Here is a 20,081-nt window from a genome sequence, read left to right on the forward strand (position 1 = left end):
CTTATTCTTACCCTGTGTCTGCCTGGCACATTAACTGTCCGTTTGTTGAACTAGACACTTGGTCACAATTGAAATTTATAACCAGTGAGTCCAAATCAGTAACGTGAAATAAGCTGAGGGTAGGGTCCTGCCCTGTGGCGTAGTGGTTAAGTTCGCACGTTCTGCTTCAGCAGCCCTGGGCGCAGACCTACACACCACTTATCAAGCCATGCTGTAGCAGGTGTCGCACGTATAAAGTAGAGGGAGATGGGCACAGATGTTAACTCAGAGCCAATCTTCCTCAGCAAAAAGAGGAGGATTGGCAGTGAATGTTAGCTCAAGGCTAATCTTCCTCAAAAAAAATGAAAAATAAGCTCAGGGTCAAGAGAGTTGCAGGATTCATTAATAAGAAAATTACATGGGTTCCTTAGGTGCCTCTGGGTTTAACCCCTGGGGTGTCAATTTCAAGAGCTTTTAATGGTTTGCTTCACATTTCCTTGATTTTAACTGAAGATTTGGATAAACTTGGTGGGTCTTTGCCTAATTGGGTACATTTTAGGGATTTTGAAAGGAATAATAATTGGTCAATCTAATTACACGAATGAAAAATGCAAGAAAGAGAAATTTCAGTCAAACCAGTCTGTCTATAATCATCAGTTTATGATGCAAAAGAGGGGCAATTGAGTGTCTTACTAAAAAAAAATGATATTGACAGTTAAAAATTAGGTAGTTAGGTAATTCAAAATAAATGGCTATTTGGGTTTTTTTTTTAAAGATTGGCACCTGAGCTAACAACTGTTGCCAATCTTCTTTTTTTTTTTTTCTTTCTGCTTTTTCTCCCAAAATCCCCCCAGTACATAGTTGTATATTCTAGTTGTGGGTCCTTCTAGTTGTGGCACATGGGACACCACCTCAACGTGGCCTGACAAGTGGTATCATGTCCGTGCCCAGGATCCAAACCAGAGAAACCCTGAGCCGCCGTAGCGGAGTGCTCGAACTTAACCACTCGGCCACGGGTCCAGCCCCCTGGGGTTTTTAAAAAAATTTTTACTTGTTTTACAAAAATAAATACAATCTAAAAGGGCTAATACACACAGAGATTACAATCAGTGCACTTCAATGCATAATATTTTCTGAGGTGGAAAGCAATACAATTTTAAAAATTGTAAATGTCTGAATTTTCTGCTAATTGTTCATGACAACAGCATTTGCAACAGAATTTTAAAAGTCTAGTTCCAGATGACAATCTTATTCCTTATCCAGGGTACATATAAAATAAATACCTAAAACAGTGCCTTGCAATAGTAGGCACTCAATATGTAAATTTTGAATAAATAATCACCACGTTCCTTTGTAATAGCCACAATTAGATTACTTTATGCAGCATCAAGTACATTCTAACTATTATTAGATGTAATTATTGTGGGTCTATAGTAAGTAGAGTTTCTACTATTTTGAAAACTTACTGTTTTCTAAAATAGTATCTTCAAAATAGAATTTGGTCTGCTATTTTTTAATAAAAAAACAGACATATCATTACATATAATTTTGTTCTTATGCCATAGCATAATTAATATTCCTAATTTGTAATTTAAAGAAAGGCAGTACTAATCAATATATTTTAATATTTTTTGTCTTCCTTAAGATTGTAATATTCATTGATGATCTGAATATGCCAGAATCAGATATGTATGGAGCACAGCCACCCCTGGAATTAATCAGACAATTATTAGATTTGGGAGGAGTTTATGATCCTCAAAAAATTGCATGGAAGGTACAGTATATACTAAGATTTTGTTCACATTAAATATTGTTACTTAATGATAAATATTTAAACAATGTTGAATGAATTAAGTGAGAAATTTAAAATCTATTCAGATGGACATGTAGAGCAAAGTTGAGACCCTAATTTGACCATGCCAATTACATCTTTGCAATTTAGCACAGGTCCCTGGATTCACAGAAATTCTACTTTTAGTAGGATTAGATCTTAGTAAAAATTTCAAGTATGTCATAGGTTTAGTTTCTGAGTCAAATAATGCTCACTATTGTTAACACATCAATAGTTAATCAAATTTTTCAATGCATGAACAGTTAATGCATGTAGGAAAAGCTAGTGAAATGTGGCCTAACAAATACATCTTTAATCTCTATGTAAGACTGCTCTGCATCGTTATTTTCAAGAACATAAAGCAAGGATTTTCAGGAGCATTGCAAAGTCAAAAAAATTCCCAGAGAGGTATTTCTCTGCAATTATTTTTGTTACATTGAACCAAATCAGAATGGCTTAAGCTTTTTGAAAAATAAATGCATTTTTCTCCTGGTTGATTTCTTCTCTGAAAATCACAAGTCCAGTATTCAGAACTGACTTTATCACTTAAACTTTCTGGGCCTTGGATCCTCATCTGTAAAATTAGGTGGTTGCATTACAGACAGTTTCAAGTCTCAGACAAATTTGGGCCCAGGATCCTAGATAACACACACTGGCTGGTGAGTGGAACCAACCATCAACCCAAGGCAGAGAGAAGAATCCAGATGCAGCCTACCCAGGGAGAATCCAGGAGACTAGGCAAAAAGAGAAAGCAAGAAATGGGTCTGGAATGCACAACCTGAAGAAGTTCCTCGAACTGTCAAGAAAATACTAAGACAGGCCTTTTAAGGGATGTCGGTTTTCGTGGACGTGGGCATAGGCAGGAACAAAGTTGTTAAAAGCAGCCCAATTGTGAGTAGACTAGGTTATCATATGATTCCTCCACCTACCTATACAATTCTGTGCAGTTGTAATATGGCAAATGGCCATTATTATGTAAACAGTCAAGCATCTTCTCACCCCAAGCCAATCCTGGTTTTTCTGGAAAGACATTCACCAGGCTCTTCTCCTGATTTCTCACTTATCACCAGAATCCTCATTGCTAGCCTCAATAACATATTGCTTATTTTCCGATGATTGCTTCTTTTTTTAAGTAGGCTATTTCCTGATGACATTTAGAAAGTCTCTCGGAAGTAACATGTCTTGAAATTACATTTTAGGATGGGTTACTTCTAAGAAAATAGATTCTATTACCCTCATAATTTTTATTTTGCAGTAAATAATAATCTTAATCTTTTTCATAGACATTTTAAAATCCTCCATCCATTTGGAGCTGGGAAATGGGTATATATTTCTCTTTCTACAGATATATTTAGTTACTCTTCCTTTTTGCTCTTCCCACAGAATATTCAAGATCTCTCTCTAGTTGCAGCTTGTGTTCCTCCAGTTGGTGGGAGGAATATTAGCCCACGTCTCCTCAAACATTTTTCCATTCTGGTATTGCCTCATCCTCCACAAAGTGCCTTACGTACTATTTTCCAGGTAATGCATCGAGCTCATTTTCTACCGAAAAAAAAAATTTAATTCCATAGTATAAGGGAAAATGTTAGAACTTAAAACCACTAATATTGAAGGAAAATTCTCCTAAGGGGATGGATTTAAGCCCTCCCCCCATAATTTCTGACCTATTGTTATAACTTGTCTCTAAATAACAAAAACATAATTAGTGGGGCATGTTTAATACATGTTTAAAATGCAGATCCCAAGACTTTGTTCTCAGAGATGCTGATCCAGAATATCTGGGATGGAGCCCAGGAATCTACATTATTAACAAGCACACCAGATTTTTGCTAGTATTAATTTGTTCTTTTCTTTTCCTTACAGAATAAAAAATATTGAGAGAAAAAAATTCTGAAATATCTTATTAGGAAAATGGCTCAACTTGAAATCTAATTAGAAAAATCTTATGCAAGATTATTAAATTCTTTAAAATTAATTGTGTTTTTCTTCTTTATAACATAAAATTTAAAGATTAATTTCTAAAATCCATTTTTCAAAAAGCACTTGGTAATTCTACAGGTGATCAATAATCCACACCTCAAAGAAAACCTGACGTAGAAGAATATATATACGTATACCAATCCAAACTGAGCTAATAGTTCTATCACTTTATATTTCTTCTTGTAACATCTACTGGGGAGTGAGGACATGGAAGAATTCTCAGCACACCTGGCATACACACAGGTGGGGCATAAATTGTCCCCAGAGAACATGTAACACATACTTCTACATCATTCAACAAACTAGGAGCAATTAGAATTTTCCCCAGTTTGCAACACCCAGAGTGTCTTGGTACTAGTCTGCCATCTGATTAATGTATTCTATTATTAGCATTTTGAACAAAATTAATCCTCCATTATAGTACACACATCTCCTTTTCAGTAGGAATAAACTAGAAATAGTCTGTGCCTAAAATTTTTGGCAAACTAAATCATAAAATTTCTTTTTAAAGGCTCATTTGGGAATGTATTTCTCCATTAATAACTTCACATCTGATGTTCAGAAAAGTAAGGATCAAATAATATCTTGCTCTCTCGCTATATACTATCAAGTATGTCAGAGCATGTTACCAACTCCAACGAAATGTCACTATATGTTTAATCTTCGAGATGTCTTTAAGGTTTGTTTTACAATTCATTCTCCAGGTTGGTTTTAAAATTTAAGGTGAAGAAATGTAATTTTACTAAATTGACTTCCTCTTTCTCTCCCTCTGTGTCTCTTCATTTCCCTACTCATTGACACTGTCAACATTAAATTGTTAACAGAGAAAAAAAAGAGAAATTTAGGTTGCTATTTTTTAATAGCTTATCCCATGAGCCAGTTTAAAAAATTCCATGCAGGGAATTCAATGATGAAACCACTAAGACTGTTAGAATATTGGCTAAGATCCTCAGCAGGGAAAGAAATGACAAAGTTTTAACATAGACTTTGGTTTTGCTTTATTTCTGTGATTTTATTATGGCTCTCAGAAAATGACAGCATGTATGCATTTCACAAGCATGCTTGAATTTTCATGAGTCTTGCTTTTTACACCCAAGAATGTTACCAACAGTGCTGATTTAGTCACACCCTTGGTCAAATAATTTTCAGAATTAAAATGCTAAAAAAACACAATTTTTGAATTTGGTCTTTCCTTGCTATCAGGACTTTATCCCAAAATAGCATATACAATGTTTGAAATAGGTTATAAGGTTTTTTTAATCCAAATTAAGAATCTTAGAACATATTAACTTTAAGAAGCATCTCTGCATCACCACCACCCCATTGCCTCCATGTCAGCACCATAGTCAGGACTCATGGCTTCCCATCCAACACGGCCTTCACTAGACATGGCTGAGGAATCCTTAAACCCTCTGCCTCTAAGGGTGATGTTATGCCAGTTTTCCCTGACTTATAATTTGCCCATCTCATCAAAAATCCAGATTATCACTTGGAGAAATTGACAATACCTTGGATAATTGCTTCCAGTTTTATGGAAACATAAACCTGCCAAAATGAGCTTTTACTTCACATACTACCCTACTAACGTTTAAAAAAAATGTTATTTTTAAATCCATAATAGCTTCTCCTCGGATTGCTGCAAGCTGACAAGGCTGTTATTAACTCCAAAGAGATGGCTGCTCTCTTCTTTGTTCATGAAGCCACCCGAGTGTTTCATGATCGCTTAATTGAACAGACTGAAAAAGGGCTTTTCTATCAGTTTCTTTCAAAGGAAATTGAGAATTATTTTCAGGTAAACTTATATTTTAAAAACTATTTTAAATGGTGTCTTGGACAAAAGTGTTGTTTTATAAAAGTCCTCAAACGTTTCTATAATATTAATGAAAAAAACTTCATTAACAATTCCATGAATATATATGAAAAATGAATAAGTATGGATTTGATATGTTGGAAATGGTAAGGTCTTGATGCCTTTGCTCATGCGTTTGCCCTCTTAGGAGCCTCAAAACTGCTAATTTTTCTCCAAGACTAGCAGAAGTGTATACTCTCTTGATACCTCAACAAGATCTTTCATTCCTCTCTAGTCTGTAGAGGAGGAAGAAATATTCCTTTACCCTTCTAGGTTCTTCTGGCTGGTCTAAGAATTAAATTGACATGAAACAGAATAACAGGAGAAAATAAAACAAGTTTAATAATGTATACATGGGAGAAACCCAGGAAAACTGAGTAACTCACCAAAGTCGCCAAAGCTACCACCTTAAATACCATCTTCAGCTAAAAGACAGAGGAAGATGTTGGGGGTAGTGGTTTGGGACTTCAAAGGGGAGGAAGGCAATTCACACGGAGACGGAAAGCAACTGTTTGGTAGACAAGTGTTTGCCATGCCTTGCAAAGACAATGGGACATGGGGAGGATTTTGATCAAATGGGCCTTGCTAGGTTCCTCCCTGTCTACCACACTTCATTCATATGATACTATAGTTATCTATAGTTCCTTCCTGAAACAGGCCTTCTGTCTTAAGTTCTTTTAGGCAGTTAGGGGGAAGGTCAAAGTTTCTTCCTGAGTCTTGTTCTTAAAAATAATCAAGCCATGGCCAGCCCTGTGGCCAAGTGGTTAAGTTTGTGCACTCTGCTTTGGCAGCCCAGGGTTTCTCCAGTTTGGATCTTGGACGCGGACATGGCACCGCTCATCAAGCCATGCTGAGGCAGCATCCCACATGCCACAACTAGAAGGACCCACAGCTAAAAATATGCAACTATGTAGTTGGGGGCTTTGGGGAGAAAAAGGAAAAATAAAGTCTTTAAAAAAAGAAAAAGAAAGATTAAAAAAAAATCAAGCCAAAGAGATAAATTTTGGGTTGGCAAATTCTGCTACCCCACAAGCCCTTTGAACTTTAGTTTTCATGGTGCCTCTTTAGTCCAGGTCACAAAGGAAAGCGCTTCAGTATACTGATTCACACTAAAAGGGTTGTAATTAAATGGAGCGGTAAGCTGCATTCCATTACTATACATCTTTGCTAACTCTTCTCAAGAGAATTCCTCTGGAATTTCAAAGGTGACTCTTCTTTTCTTTTCTCTCGCCTTTGGTGGTGCCACTTTCTCTCACCCTATTCATAGCAGTCCAGGAAGTAAAATAAATTCAAAGGTAAAACTATATTTACAACAGTGAGAGAGAATTTGGGAATACAAAGTTTATACATAGAGATACACACATATAAACTCAGAATACAATGTATATACATATGTGTCAATCTATGTCTGTATATATAATATATATGTATTTGTATATGTATACATATATGTTTTTTAGATAAGTCACAAATTCAGGCAGGCTTTTAAGTTTTTTCTGGACACGCCCATCATTACTTTCTTTTAATTCAAGTTTTCTGCTTTTCAGCCCAGACTCTTCTTGATATAATTATTCATGTTTATCCATATCACTTCTATCCTCCAATTTTTTTTTTTTTGACATCTGGTAAAATAATCTTTCCATTAAGTGCACAGGAGCAATTCTTTTTCCATCTCCACACCCGCCACCCCCTCCACTCACTTGTCTAGCATCTCTCAGGGCTCTATGTGCCCTTCTTCATTTCCCTCCTTAGGGCTACTCTTTGGTGATGCTTCAGACCCCTCTTGTACCTAGTTCCTTTCACGCAGACGCTAGACTCTCTCCTCCACTCTTCTATTGTTCTTGCTGTTCTTCCCTAACAGCCTGAGAAGCAGTTGATTATAGAGGTTACAGACACAGGCTCTGCCCACGTTCAAAGCCCAGCCCCCCCATTTTTGAGCTGTGGAACCTTGGGCAAGTGACTCCTCTGTCTCAGTTTCCTCACCTCTAAAGAAAGAGTATTCATTGTATCTACCTCATAGGACTTGTGGTCAGAATTAATGGCACTAATTTGTGTAGTGTTCAGAATAGTTTCTGACATACAGGAAGTGCTCAATAAATGAAAGCTATCATAATATTGAAAAGAACTAGACCTTATATCTACATTTCAAATACAGCAGTGGTTTGGCAGAAAAGGCCTGAAATCTAAAGTTAGACCTGGGTTTGACTTCTAAATCAGTCTTTTGTTACTCTGGGCACTTCTTACTCGACTTGCAAAACCGTTCCAAGTCTGTGTCCACTACACTTTCTCTGCCCCCCAGACGCCATGCCCTGGTCTTCCCTACCTCAGTGACTGGCATTACCACCCACGCCTCCATCTGTGTTAGGAATCTGAGCATCTCACCCCCAGGTTCTAGCCAGAACGCAGCACAGTCTCTATTGCCTCTCCTTTTCACCTATGGGTCACTTCCCAGCTCACTCCTGGCCTCCTTCAGGATTCAGCTCATGCCTCTTCTCTCTTGGTGGCGTTTTCTGATCAACACCACACGTTTTCAGGTTAATTGTTCTTTCTTTATATTCTTATAGGACTAAGGGCTTTTCCTGTCATAGAATTATAATGTAATTGCCTATCTCTCTCCCTAACCTATCAGTTCCACACAAAGTCTTTTTTTTTAAATCCCTACCTAAATCTCCAGAATTTAACATTCTCCTTTTCTCCCAATTAGTGCTGGATCAATCTATCTGAGGTGAATGAAGGAAGGAAGGAATGCAGAGACTTTGCTAAAATAACTGTGTAAGGAAAGCTAATTCCTGTCCCAGGAGAAATCCCTAAACTCCCTTCCTATAAATGCCACCTGCAATTTGGTCTTAAGACTCTGCTGGATGAAGGAATAGATGTAGAGGCATAGAAAATGAGCAGGCAAATACTTACGGAGACAGGTCTTGCTCTGGCAGAAGTCAGCCTATGGCAACAAGAACAGCTACAAAACCCAAACTGGAGACATATTAACCAAGCCTTCCTTAAGGATATAAGGATGTAAATTACTCCTTTAAGAATGTTGGTTTATACAATACCATTTAATCAATTGGTTGGCTGGTTAGCTTTTAAAAAAATAATCTGATAACTCTAATAATAGTTACCACTTAGAATATTCCAGGCACTGTTTTTAAAAAGCTTTACATATCATTACTTATTTTAATCTCCATAACATCCGTTCCAGGTAGGGGTGTCGTTAGCCCGTTATTAGCCTCACTTTATAGATGAAGAAACTGAGGCAGAGAGAGGCTAGGAACTTGCCCAATGTTACATAGCTAGTTAAATGGTGGAGTCATTATTCAAAGCCAGGATATCTGACTCCAGATATTCTCTTAACCATCATGTTATACTGACCCTCAACCTTCCTTTAGCCAGTTGCTAAACACCTTCTGAGTGCCTGTTAGGAATTTCCAGTACCCGACACCAAGTGAGCTAAGTGCTAGGGCCTACATGGAACTAGTGTGGGCCCTGCCTCCACGTACCTTACAACCTGACAGGTGCAATACATTTCTGTAAGTGCTGTGACATACCTGTGTACATGCCACATTGGTGGAACAAAGGAAGAAAGAGTAATTTTCTGTACCTGGTTTTAGGGGAGAGGGAAATGGTCAGACTTCAAAGAGGAGATAGTCCATGACCTTGTGTAAAAGGTAGGCAAGGGTTTGCCAAGTGAACCAGGAAAGCAGGTGAAGAAGCTTGCAGATCTATGGTGGTAATGAACAATTGATTAAGGGAAGATTCTTTGTTTCAGATTGTTGGTGAGACCTCAAGATATTATTCCCACAGCAGAGGTTTTTAACCTGGGGCCCATAGACCCTCAAAGAGTCTTTAGATAGAACTGTATTTCAATGTTTGGTTTCCTTTGTAATTCTTGTATTTTATTATATGCATTTTAAAATAGTATTCTGAGAAGGGGTCCACAAGTTTCACTGCCAAAAGGGGCCCATGGCATAAAAAAGGTTAAGAACCCCTGAGGCCTAGATCTATTATCCCAAGAGCTTCTCTGATACGGATATATTGCATTAGTTTTGATAACAAGTAGAAATGTGCTATTAACAGATACTATTAAATTATCATCTTACAATAGATTCAATGGACCAAAGAAAAACTGATGAATGATGCAACTGTATTTGTGGATTTCTTGGATATAAACAAATCTCATAGAAAAAAGATCTATCAGAATACTGATGACTATAGTAAACTTGCCAGTGTACTTAATGAATTCCAAATGAAGTTGAATTCAACATCTTTGGAGGTAAAGATGTATACTATATATAAAAATATAAGGAGTACTGTATATGTATATATATATATTTATACATGCACACATATATATGTATATACATATACATGTATATCAAATCAAATATTTTAAGGTGTGTATGTGTTTGAGAGAGAGATCAGGAAAAAAGCGTGCCCTCAGATTTTAAAACAAACCATTAGAAATACAATTTTATATTGTTTCATCTTATTTTGTCTCATTTAACAACGTATCATTTTAAAAACAAGCAGCACAGCTGAGGCTGTAGGGAGTTGAATGATTAGAGTTAGTGGAATTAAGAATTGCAAGAGAGGGGCTGACCCCATGGCCAAGTGGTTGAGTTTGCGTGCTCCACTTCGGTGGCCCAGGGTTTCACCAGTTTGGATCCTGGGCGCCGACATGGCACTGCTCATCAGGCCATGCTGAGGCAGCATCCCACATGCCACAACTAGAAGGACCCACAACTAAAATATGCAACTATGTACTGAGGGGATTTATGGAGAATAATCAGGAAAAAAAAAGAAGAAGATTGGCAACAGTTGTTAGCTCAGGTGCCAATCTTTAAAAAAAATAAAGAATTGCAAGAGAGAGTGTGGCAACAGGATCCAGAGTAGCAACAAGGAGCGACAAAATGGATGTGACTCTTTTATATCTTTCCCATTGATGTTGTGGGCAGAGGTGTGTTGGAACAGAGACACCCACAAAATCACGGATGCCATAAAACAATTTCCTAAGACTCTTCCTCCCACCACTTGTTCTACCCCAAGACAGAGCAATGGAAAAGCACCCTAGATGCCGTTGCTCTCCTCTTCATTCTCTTCTCTCAAGCCTATGACCCCCTTAACCCTGCTCACCAGAATATTGGCATAGGAACAGTCCTCATTGTGCAGATTTATTTTCCATAAATGTAAACCAGTTTACTGGGTCTAGATTACTGGATTACTAGACTAATAATTCTCACTCCTGTATCCTTGTATGTAAAACCACAATGAACATTAGATTTTTCTGTGCCTGTAATCAGTTTATTTGTCCCATCTCCTTTGCTAGATTTCTCATTCCATGGTGTTCTTTAAGGAAGCCATAGAACACATCACAAGAGCTACAAGGGTCCTTCGACAACCAGGGAGTCACATGTTACTGGTAAGATTTAAATTTTTCAAATGTTTTTAAGTTTGTGAAATAAAAATTAAGGAAATCCAATGAAATCTACTTTGCTGACAAAAGTTTTATTTATCCAGCTTTTCATTTATGAATGCTTGCAGTCATTGAGTCACAGGACAAGATCCTTGGCCATTCTAGAATTTGCATAAGAAATTCATCAACACAAAAAAATGGTATTTGTTTTCAGAAGGCATTTGATGTGAATAAAAGTGATGGGTCTGGCACCATCTCTAGCATATCCTCAGCATTAATGTAGTATCTGTGCAGGTGGATCTTGACTTTGAAAATAGTACACTTAGTTGAATGTTGATTTAGAAATGTGAGTCTTTGCACGAAGTTTTACTTCTCATGAAAACAAATGGCAATTAAATCTTTGGAAAATCCCCAAATATCTTGAATAGAGAAAAGCTTTCAGAAGGCTAAATAAAATCCAACATATTTAGCCAATTATGTGAATCACATTATTTATGACTATTTTGTTATTATTTAATGACTATTATTTAGTTATTGTATACTTTATAACTATTTACTTAGTTCACACCAGTTTTTTCCAGAAAGTGCTTTTTTTGCATTCAAAATAAGTAGAGCATTATTTAAACAGTATTTTATTTAAACAGACATGTACAAGACTAATTAAAAGGAATTAAAAATTGGAAAGTAGAATTAAAGGGAGGGGCCAGCCCCGTGGCCAAGCAGTTAAGTCCGCACGCTCTGCTGCGCTGGGCCGGGGTTTCGCCGGTTCAGATCCTGGGGGCAGACGTGGCACTGTTCGTCAGGCCACGTTGAGGCGGTGTCCCACATGACACAACTAGAAGGATGTGCAACTAAGGTATACAACTATGTACCAGGGGGATTTAGGGAGATAAAGCAGAAAAAAAAAGAATTAAGGGGAAAAAATACAAAAGCAAGTCTTGCCACCGCCAAAACTATTCCTTATCTAACCTTTCCTAGCCCAGAAACGGCACCACCACATATTCTGCTCTAACCAGAGGTCTGGGAGCCCCTCACTCTTGACACTTTTCTGTCACGCCCCGCATTCCATCCACCAGTAAGTCCTGGAAATACGATTTCCAAAATGTATTTCAAATCTGCCCACTTCTCTACATCTCAACTGCCACTGCCCTATTCAAGCCACTATCATCTCTACCTGGACTACGGCAGAAGCCTTCTCTGCTCTCCTTGCTAAAATAGCATGCCCCTTTCCCTCCTCTCAGTCCCTGTCACTTTATCTCTTTATTTTGCCTTATTTTTCTTCCTAGTCCTTAGCAGTATCTGATCTTACCTATTAATTTTTCATTTATTTATTATCTGTCTCCACATTTAGAACATAAACTCTATCAGAGCTATGATTTTTCTTTGTCTTATTTCAATTAGTAACATTATTTTTCTATTCCCAAAGGGTATAAACTCACCACAAAGTGAGTCTTTCTTTTCTAATAACAAGTAAGTTTACAACAAGTTCTCAATTCTAAAATTTCTGAGAATGCGTTCAGAGCAATTTTTTTTTAGAGATTGCCACCTGAGCTAACAACTGTTGCCAATCTTCTTTTTTTTTCTGCTTTTTTTCTCCCCAAATCCCCCAGTACATAATTGTATCTTTTAGTTGTGGGTTCTTCTAGTTGTGACATGTGTGAACTGGCAAAACCCTGGGCCGCCAAAGCAGAGCGCACAAACTTAACCACTCAGCCATGGGGCCGGCCCCTCAGAGCAATTTTATTAAAGCCTAACATTCAACTAGAAACTTGCCTTAATAATTTCTCTACAGATGTTTTCTCATGAACATATCTGTCCTTTCAGAGCCCCTATTAAAAATACAAAGTAAAACATGGAAAGTCCCTGCTTCATCTCTGATCCTATGACTGTTTTGCCCAAATAAATATCATAGATAGATCTTTACCCTGGGTCAAGCTAAAACTGGAGTTCAACTTTGGAAAACAATAGTATGACTGGAAGCTGACCTGGAGTATGGAGCTTGGGCAGGGAGAAGCAGCTGGAGGGAGAAGAGTGGCTTGCTAAAGAACATTTAAAACAAATCTTTAAAATGAAGCAAATGATCATAATCTAGATCAGTCAGTTCAAATGAGATTATTAGTTGAATAGATAAGGAAATAAAAAGGAATTTATACATGACTTTTTAAAAGTAAATATTACTTAGTTCCACTGGATTGTAGTGTTGAACTACCAGAGCAAGAGAATAAGCAAACTAGTATGTCAGTTTAAGGCACTGGTTTAAAAGATGGTTGCAGGTAAATCCATTAGGTAAATGTTCAGTTTCCACACACACACACAAAAAATCACAGAACATGAAAAGAGATAGGAAAGTGTGAACTCTACACATGGGAAAAAAGCAGTCAATACAAACTATCATGAAGGGAATTCAGATGTTGTGCATGACAGACAAAGACTTCAAAGCAACTTTTATAATATATTCAAAGAACTAAAGGAAGCCATATTTAAAGAATTAAAGAAAGTATGTGACTCTCTGACTCATTAAATAGAGATAAAAAGAGAAATTATTTTACAAAATTTAATTTCTGGAGTTGAAAAGTATAATAAATGAGGTGAAAAATTCACTAGAGGGGATGAACATCAAATTAAAACTGGCCGAAGAAAGAATTCATGCACTTGAAGATAGATCAAGAAAAATTATCCAGTCTGAAGAAGGGAAACAAAAATGAATGACAGGAAAAACCAAAACCTTAAAGATCTGTGCGACACCATCAAGTGTACAAAATGTACCAAAATATGCATAATGGGAATCTCAGAAAGAAAGGAGAAATAGAAAAGTGCAGAAAAAATTTTGCAGAAATAATGTCCAAGACATTCGTCTTTACATCTAAGAAGTTCAATGATAGTTCAAGAAATTTCAAATTGATAAACACAGGTAGATCCACACCTAGTCACATCATAGGCAAACTATTCAAAGACAAAGAGAAAACCATAAAGGCAGCAAGAGAAAAACAACTTATCATGTATTGGGAAATCTCAATAAAATTAACAGCTGACATCATCAGACAAAATGGAGATAAGAAAGCAGTGGGCTGATGTATTCAAAGTGATGAAAGAAAAAAAAGTCAATATTTCTCTCTCTCTCTCTTTTTTTTTTTTAAAGATTGGCACCTGAGCTTACAACTGTTGCCAATCTTCTTTTTTTTTTTTCCTGCTTTTTCTTCCCAAATCCCCCAAGTACATGGTTGTATATTTTAGTTGTGGGTCCTTCCAGCTGTGGCATGTGGAACGCCGCCTCACCGTGACCTAATGAGCAGCAGCATGTCCACACCCAAGATCCGAACCAGCAAAACCCTGGGCCACTGAAGCAAAGCACACAAACTTAACCACTCAGCCACTGGGCCGGCCCCTGTCAATATTTCTATATTTAGTAAAACTATCCCTCAAAAAATGAAGGTAAAATAAAGACATTCTCAGGTAAACAAAGACAAAGCATGTGTTGCTACCTTATAAGAAATACTAAAGGAAATATTTCAGGCTAAGAGAGACTGACATCAGATGGTAACTTGAATCCACATGTAGAATAAAGAGTACCAGTAAGACTAATTACATAATTAAATATAAAAAACAATATATTAACAGCTAACATTATATTTAATAGTGAAATACTAAAAGCTTTTCCTCTAAGGTCAGGAACAAGACAAGGATGCCCACTCTCACCACTCTTATTCAACATAGCATTGGAAGTCCTAGCTACAGCAATCAGACAAGAAAAAGAAATAAAAGCATCCAAATTGGGAAGGAAGAAGTAAAACTGTCACTATTTGCAGATGACATGCTATATATAGAAAACCCTAAAGATTCCACCAAAAAACTGTTAAAGCTAATAAATGAATTCAGTAAAGTTGCAGGATACAAAATAAATATACAGAAATCAGGGGCTGGCCCCATGGCCCAGTGGTTAAGTTTGGTGGCCTGGGATTTTGCTGGTTTGGCTCCTGGGCACACACCTAACACTGCTCACCAGGCCATGCTGAAGTAGCATCCCACATAGCACAACTAGAAGGACCTACAACTAGAATATACAACTATGTACTGGGGGGCTTTGGGGAGAAGAAGAAAACAAAAAGAGATTGGCAACAGATGTTAACTCAGGGCCAATCTTTAAAAAAAAAAAATCAATTTCATTTCTACACACTAACAATGAACTATCAGAAAGAGAAAATAAGAAAACAATCCCGTTTACAATTACAGCAAAAAGAATGAAATACCTAGGAATAAATTTAACCAAGGAGGTGAAAGACCTATACACTGAACACTATAAGACATTGATGAAAGAAATTAAAAACAACACAAATAAATGGAAAGGCATACCATGCTAATGGATTGGAATAATTAATATTGTTAAAGAATCCATACTACCCAAAGCAATCTATAGATTTAATGTAATCCCTATTAAAATACCAATGGCATTTTTCACAGAACTAGAACAAATAATCCTAAAATTTGTATGGAACCACAAAAGACCCTGAATAGCGAAAGCAATCTTGAGAAAAAAGAACAAAGCTAGAGGTATCATGCTCCCTGATTTCAAACTATGCTACAACGCTATATGTAATCCAAACAGTATGGTACTGGCATGAAAACAGACACACAGATCAATGGAACAGAATAGAGAGCCCAGAAATAAACCTATGCCTAAATGGTCAGTTAACCTATGACAAAGGAGACAAAAATACACAATGGGGAAAAGATAGTCTCTTCAATAAATGGTGTTGGGAAAACTGGACAGATACATGCAAAAGAATGAAACCGGACCACTTTCTTACACCATATAAAAAAATAACCTCAAAATGGATTAAAGAATTAAATGTAAGATCTGAAACCATAAAACTCCTAGAAGAAGACGTAGGCAGTAAACTCTTTGACATCGGTCTTAGCAATATTTTTTAGATATGTCTGCTCAGGCAAAGACAATAAATGGGACTATGTCAAACTAAAAAGCTTTTGCACAATGAAGGAAACTATCAACAAAACAAAAAGGCAACCTATTGAATGGGAGAATATATTTGCAAATTATATATTCAATAAGATGTTAATACCTAAAGTATATAAAAGAACTCTTACAACTCAATATTTTAAAAAAATAATAATATGATTAAAAAATGGGCAGAGGACCTGAATAGACATTTTTCCAAAGAAGACACATGGATGGCCAACAAGTATATGAAAAGGTGTTCAGCATCACTAATCATCAGGGAAGTGCAAACCAGAACCACCATGAGACATCACCTCACACTTGTCAGAATGACTATTATCAAAAAGATGACAAATACCAAGTGTTGGTAAGAATGTGGAGAAAATGGAACCTTTGTGCACTGTTGGTGGGAATGTAAATTGGGCAATCACTATGGAAAACAGTATAACAGTTCCTCAAAAAATTAAAAATAGAACTACCATATAATCCAGCAATACCTTCTGGGTATTTATCTGAAGAAAAGCAAGACAGTAATTCAAAAAGATATGTGCACCCCTATGTTCTTTGCAGCGTTATTTACAATAGACAAGATATAAAAGCAATCTAAGTGTCCATTGGTGATGAATGGATAAAGAAGATGTGGTGTATATATATATATATATATATATATATATATATATATATATATGGTGGAATATTACTCAAGCCTAAAAAAAGAACAAAATCCTCACATTTGCAGCAACTTGGATGGACATAGAGGGTATTATGCTAAGTGAAATAAGCCAGAGAAAGAAGATGATTTCACTTGTATGTGGAATCTAAAAAAACAAACAAATGAAACAAAACAGAAACAGACTCATAGATACAGAAAACAAATTGGTGGTTGCTACAGGTGTTGGGGCTGTGGGGAAAGGTGAAATAGGTGAAATGGATAAGAGGTACAAACTTCCGGTCATAAATAAATAAGCCATGGGGATGTGATATACAGCATAGGGAATATAGTCAACAATATTGTCATAACTTTGTATAATGACAGATGGTTGCTAGTCTTATCAGGACGATCATTTTGTAATGTAAATAGATGTCAAATCACTGTTGTACATCTCAAAAATTAAAAATACATGTAGAGCTGGCCCCATGGCCGAGTGGTTATGTTTGCGCACTCTGCCTTGGTGGCCCAGGGTTTCACCAGTTCGGATCCTGGGTGCGGACATGGCATGGTTCATCAGGTCATGCTGAGGCGGCAGCCCACATAACATAACTAGAAGCACTCACAACTAGAATATACAACTATGTACCCAAGGGCTTTGGAGAGAAGAAGAAGAAGGAAAAAAAGAAGATTGGCAACAAGTGTTACCTCAGGTATCCATCTTTTTTAAAAAATACATATAGTTTAACTCCAAAAAAAAAAGAATAGAGGGAGTTCAAGCCTGGATCTTTGTGGGATAAAAAGAAACATGCAGGGGCTGGCCCCGTGGCCGAGTGGTTAAGTTCGCGCGCTCTGCTGCAGGCGGCCCAGTGTTTCGTTGGTTCGGATCCTGGGCGCGGACATGGCACTGCTCGTCGGACCACGCTGTGGCGGCGTCCCACATGCCACAACTAGAAGGACCCGCCAAGAAGAATATACAACTATGTACTGGGGGGCTTTGGGGAGAAAAAGGGAAAAAATAAAATCTGTAAAAAAAAATAAAAAAGAAACATGCAGTGAGTTACTGCTTCACACCCACGAGGATGGCGATAATAAAAAAGACAGTTAACAAGCGTTGGAAGGATGTGGAAAAACTGGAACCCTCATACACTGCTGATGCTAAAATGGTGCAGCCTCTTTGGAAAACAGTCAGGCAGTTTCTCAAAATGTTAAACATAGAGTTACCATATAACCCAGAAATTCCTCTCCTAAGTATATACCCAAGAGAACAAATGTCCACACAAAAACTTGGACATGTTCATACCAGAATTATTCATATTAGCTAAAAATGGAAACAACCCAACATTCATCAACTGATGAATGGATAAACAAAACGTTATCCATACAATGGAATATTATTCAACATGCTACAGCATGGATGACCGTTGAAAACTTAATGCTAAGTGAAAGAGGCCAGACACAAATGCCACGTATTTTATGATTCCGTATATATGAAATGTGCAGAATGAGTAAATTTATAAAGACAGAAGGTAGGTTAGTGATTGCCAGGGGGTGGGAGGAGGAGGGAATGGGGAGTGATTGCTTTCTGTTTGGAGTGCTGAAAAAGTTCTGGAACTAGACAGTAGTGATGCTCGCACAACCCTATGAATATACTATAAAACATTGAATTGTATACTTTACATGGGTGAATTGTATGGTAAATCTCAAAAAGCTGTCTAAAAAAAGAAAAAGACAATGTGGCTTCTGACTTGCTCCTCCTGTCTTCTGGATCACTTACTCTGGAGAAAGCCAGCTGCCATGTTGGAAAAAAGTCCATGTGGTGAGGAACTGAGATTTCCAGTCAACAACCATGTTGACTGGAGTAAGTCGTCTTGAAAGCAGATCCTTCCATACCAGTCAAGCCTTCAGATGACTGCAGCCCTGGCTGGTGTAGTGACTGTAATCTCATGAGGTACCCTGAGCCAGAACCACCAGCTACACCATTCCTGGGGGTTCCTGACCCTCAGACCGTGTGAGAAGATAGGTGTTTGTTGCTCTAAGTAATTTGTTATGCAGCAATAGACATATTCTTAAGTGAAAAAGCAAGTGGCAGGGCCTGCCTGGTGGCACAGCGGTTAAGTTCACGTACTCCACTTTGGCTGCCCAGGGTTTGCCAGTTCAGATCCTGGGCACAGACCTACACACCATTCATCAAGCCGTGCTGTGGCAGGTGTCCCACATACAAAATAGAGGAAGATGGACACAGATGTTAGCTCAGGGCCAAACTTCCTCAGAAAAAAGAGGAGGATTGGCAGCAGATGTTAGCTCAGGGCTAATCTTCCTCAAAAAAAAAAGCAAGTGGCAAAACATTATGCACACAATGATTTCTTTTTTTGTTTAAAATTCTTCTGTTCGTATGCTCGAAAAAATCACAGATAATGCTATCTCTAGGTGGAGATATTATTTACATTTTTTCCTTTTAATGTCTCTTTATTTTCCTACTTTTTCTACAGTGAATCTCTCTGTTTCTCTAATAAAAAGCAATTGAAGTTTTAAAAAGACAGTGTATTAATTTTCCACTGCCTGTGAAACAACTTACCACAAGTATGGCAACTTAAACAACACAAATTTATTTTATCCTTTTGCATGTCCAAAGTATGACATGGATGTCACTGGGCTAAAACTGAAGGTGTGGGCCGTCCTTTCTGGAGGCTCTAAGGGAGGATCTGTTTCCATGCATTTTCCAGATTCTAGAGGCTGCCTCCAGCCCTTGGCTCATGACCCCCTTTCTCCATCTTCAAATCCGGCAACATGGCATCTCACTAATTCTTCATCAGTCATCACACATCTCTCTCTCTCCCTCTCTGTCTCTCTGATCACAGCCAGGAAAGATTCCCTGCTTTTTAAGGACTTATATGATTAGATTGGATCCAACCAGATAATCCAAAATAATCTCCCCATTTCAAGATCCTTAACCTTAATCACATTGGTAATGTCTCTTTTGCCATATAAGGTAATATATTCACAGGTTCCAGGGCCCACAACATGGACATATTTAGGGGTGGAGTGTCAAGGATATTATTCTGCCTACCACAGACAGTATAAGTATATTTTTCTTTTTTTCTCTTAACTGCTTTAAAAGACAGTTGCATAAAACAATAATAATAAAACTATTGTTAGCCTGATAACATAAAGATTTAGTATATATAGTAATAAATAGTGCAAAAAAGGAGGGAGGAAATGGAGCAGTATTGGAGCAAACTTTTTATATTTTACTGGAATTAAGTTAATATTAATCTGGAGTAGATTGATAAATTAAAGTTTACACTGTAATTCCTAAAGGAACCATCAAAAAAATAACTCAAAAATCCATAATAGAAACAACAAAGGAATTAAACTAGAGTTCTAGAAAACATTGATTTAACACAAAAGAATATAGTAAAGGAGAAA

The 20,081-nt window shown here is 37.2% G+C and overlaps 1 protein-coding gene across 1 annotated transcript in view; it reads left to right on the plus strand.

The window, feature by feature from the left end:
* The window catches only part of DNAH14 (dynein axonemal heavy chain 14), a 396,896-nt gene that overhangs the window by 266,766 nt on the left and 110,049 nt on the right, over window positions 1-20,081 (plus strand). The window contains exons 48-53 of the mRNA XM_070501636.1: window positions 1,625-1,753; window positions 3,194-3,331; window positions 4,302-4,469; window positions 5,412-5,582; window positions 9,742-9,909; window positions 10,963-11,055. Of these exons, the coding sequence (XP_070357737.1) occupies window positions 1,625-1,753; window positions 3,194-3,331; window positions 4,302-4,469; window positions 5,412-5,582; window positions 9,742-9,909; window positions 10,963-11,055 (867 nt within the window). The remainder of the gene's footprint in view (window positions 1-1,624; window positions 1,754-3,193; window positions 3,332-4,301; window positions 4,470-5,411; window positions 5,583-9,741; window positions 9,910-10,962; window positions 11,056-20,081) is intronic.

The sequence above is a fragment of the Equus asinus genome, chromosome 30, assembly GCF_041296235.1.
Source record: "Equus asinus isolate D_3611 breed Donkey chromosome 30, EquAss-T2T_v2, whole genome shotgun sequence".
Lineage (NCBI taxonomy): Eukaryota > Metazoa > Chordata > Mammalia > Perissodactyla > Equidae > Equus > Equus asinus.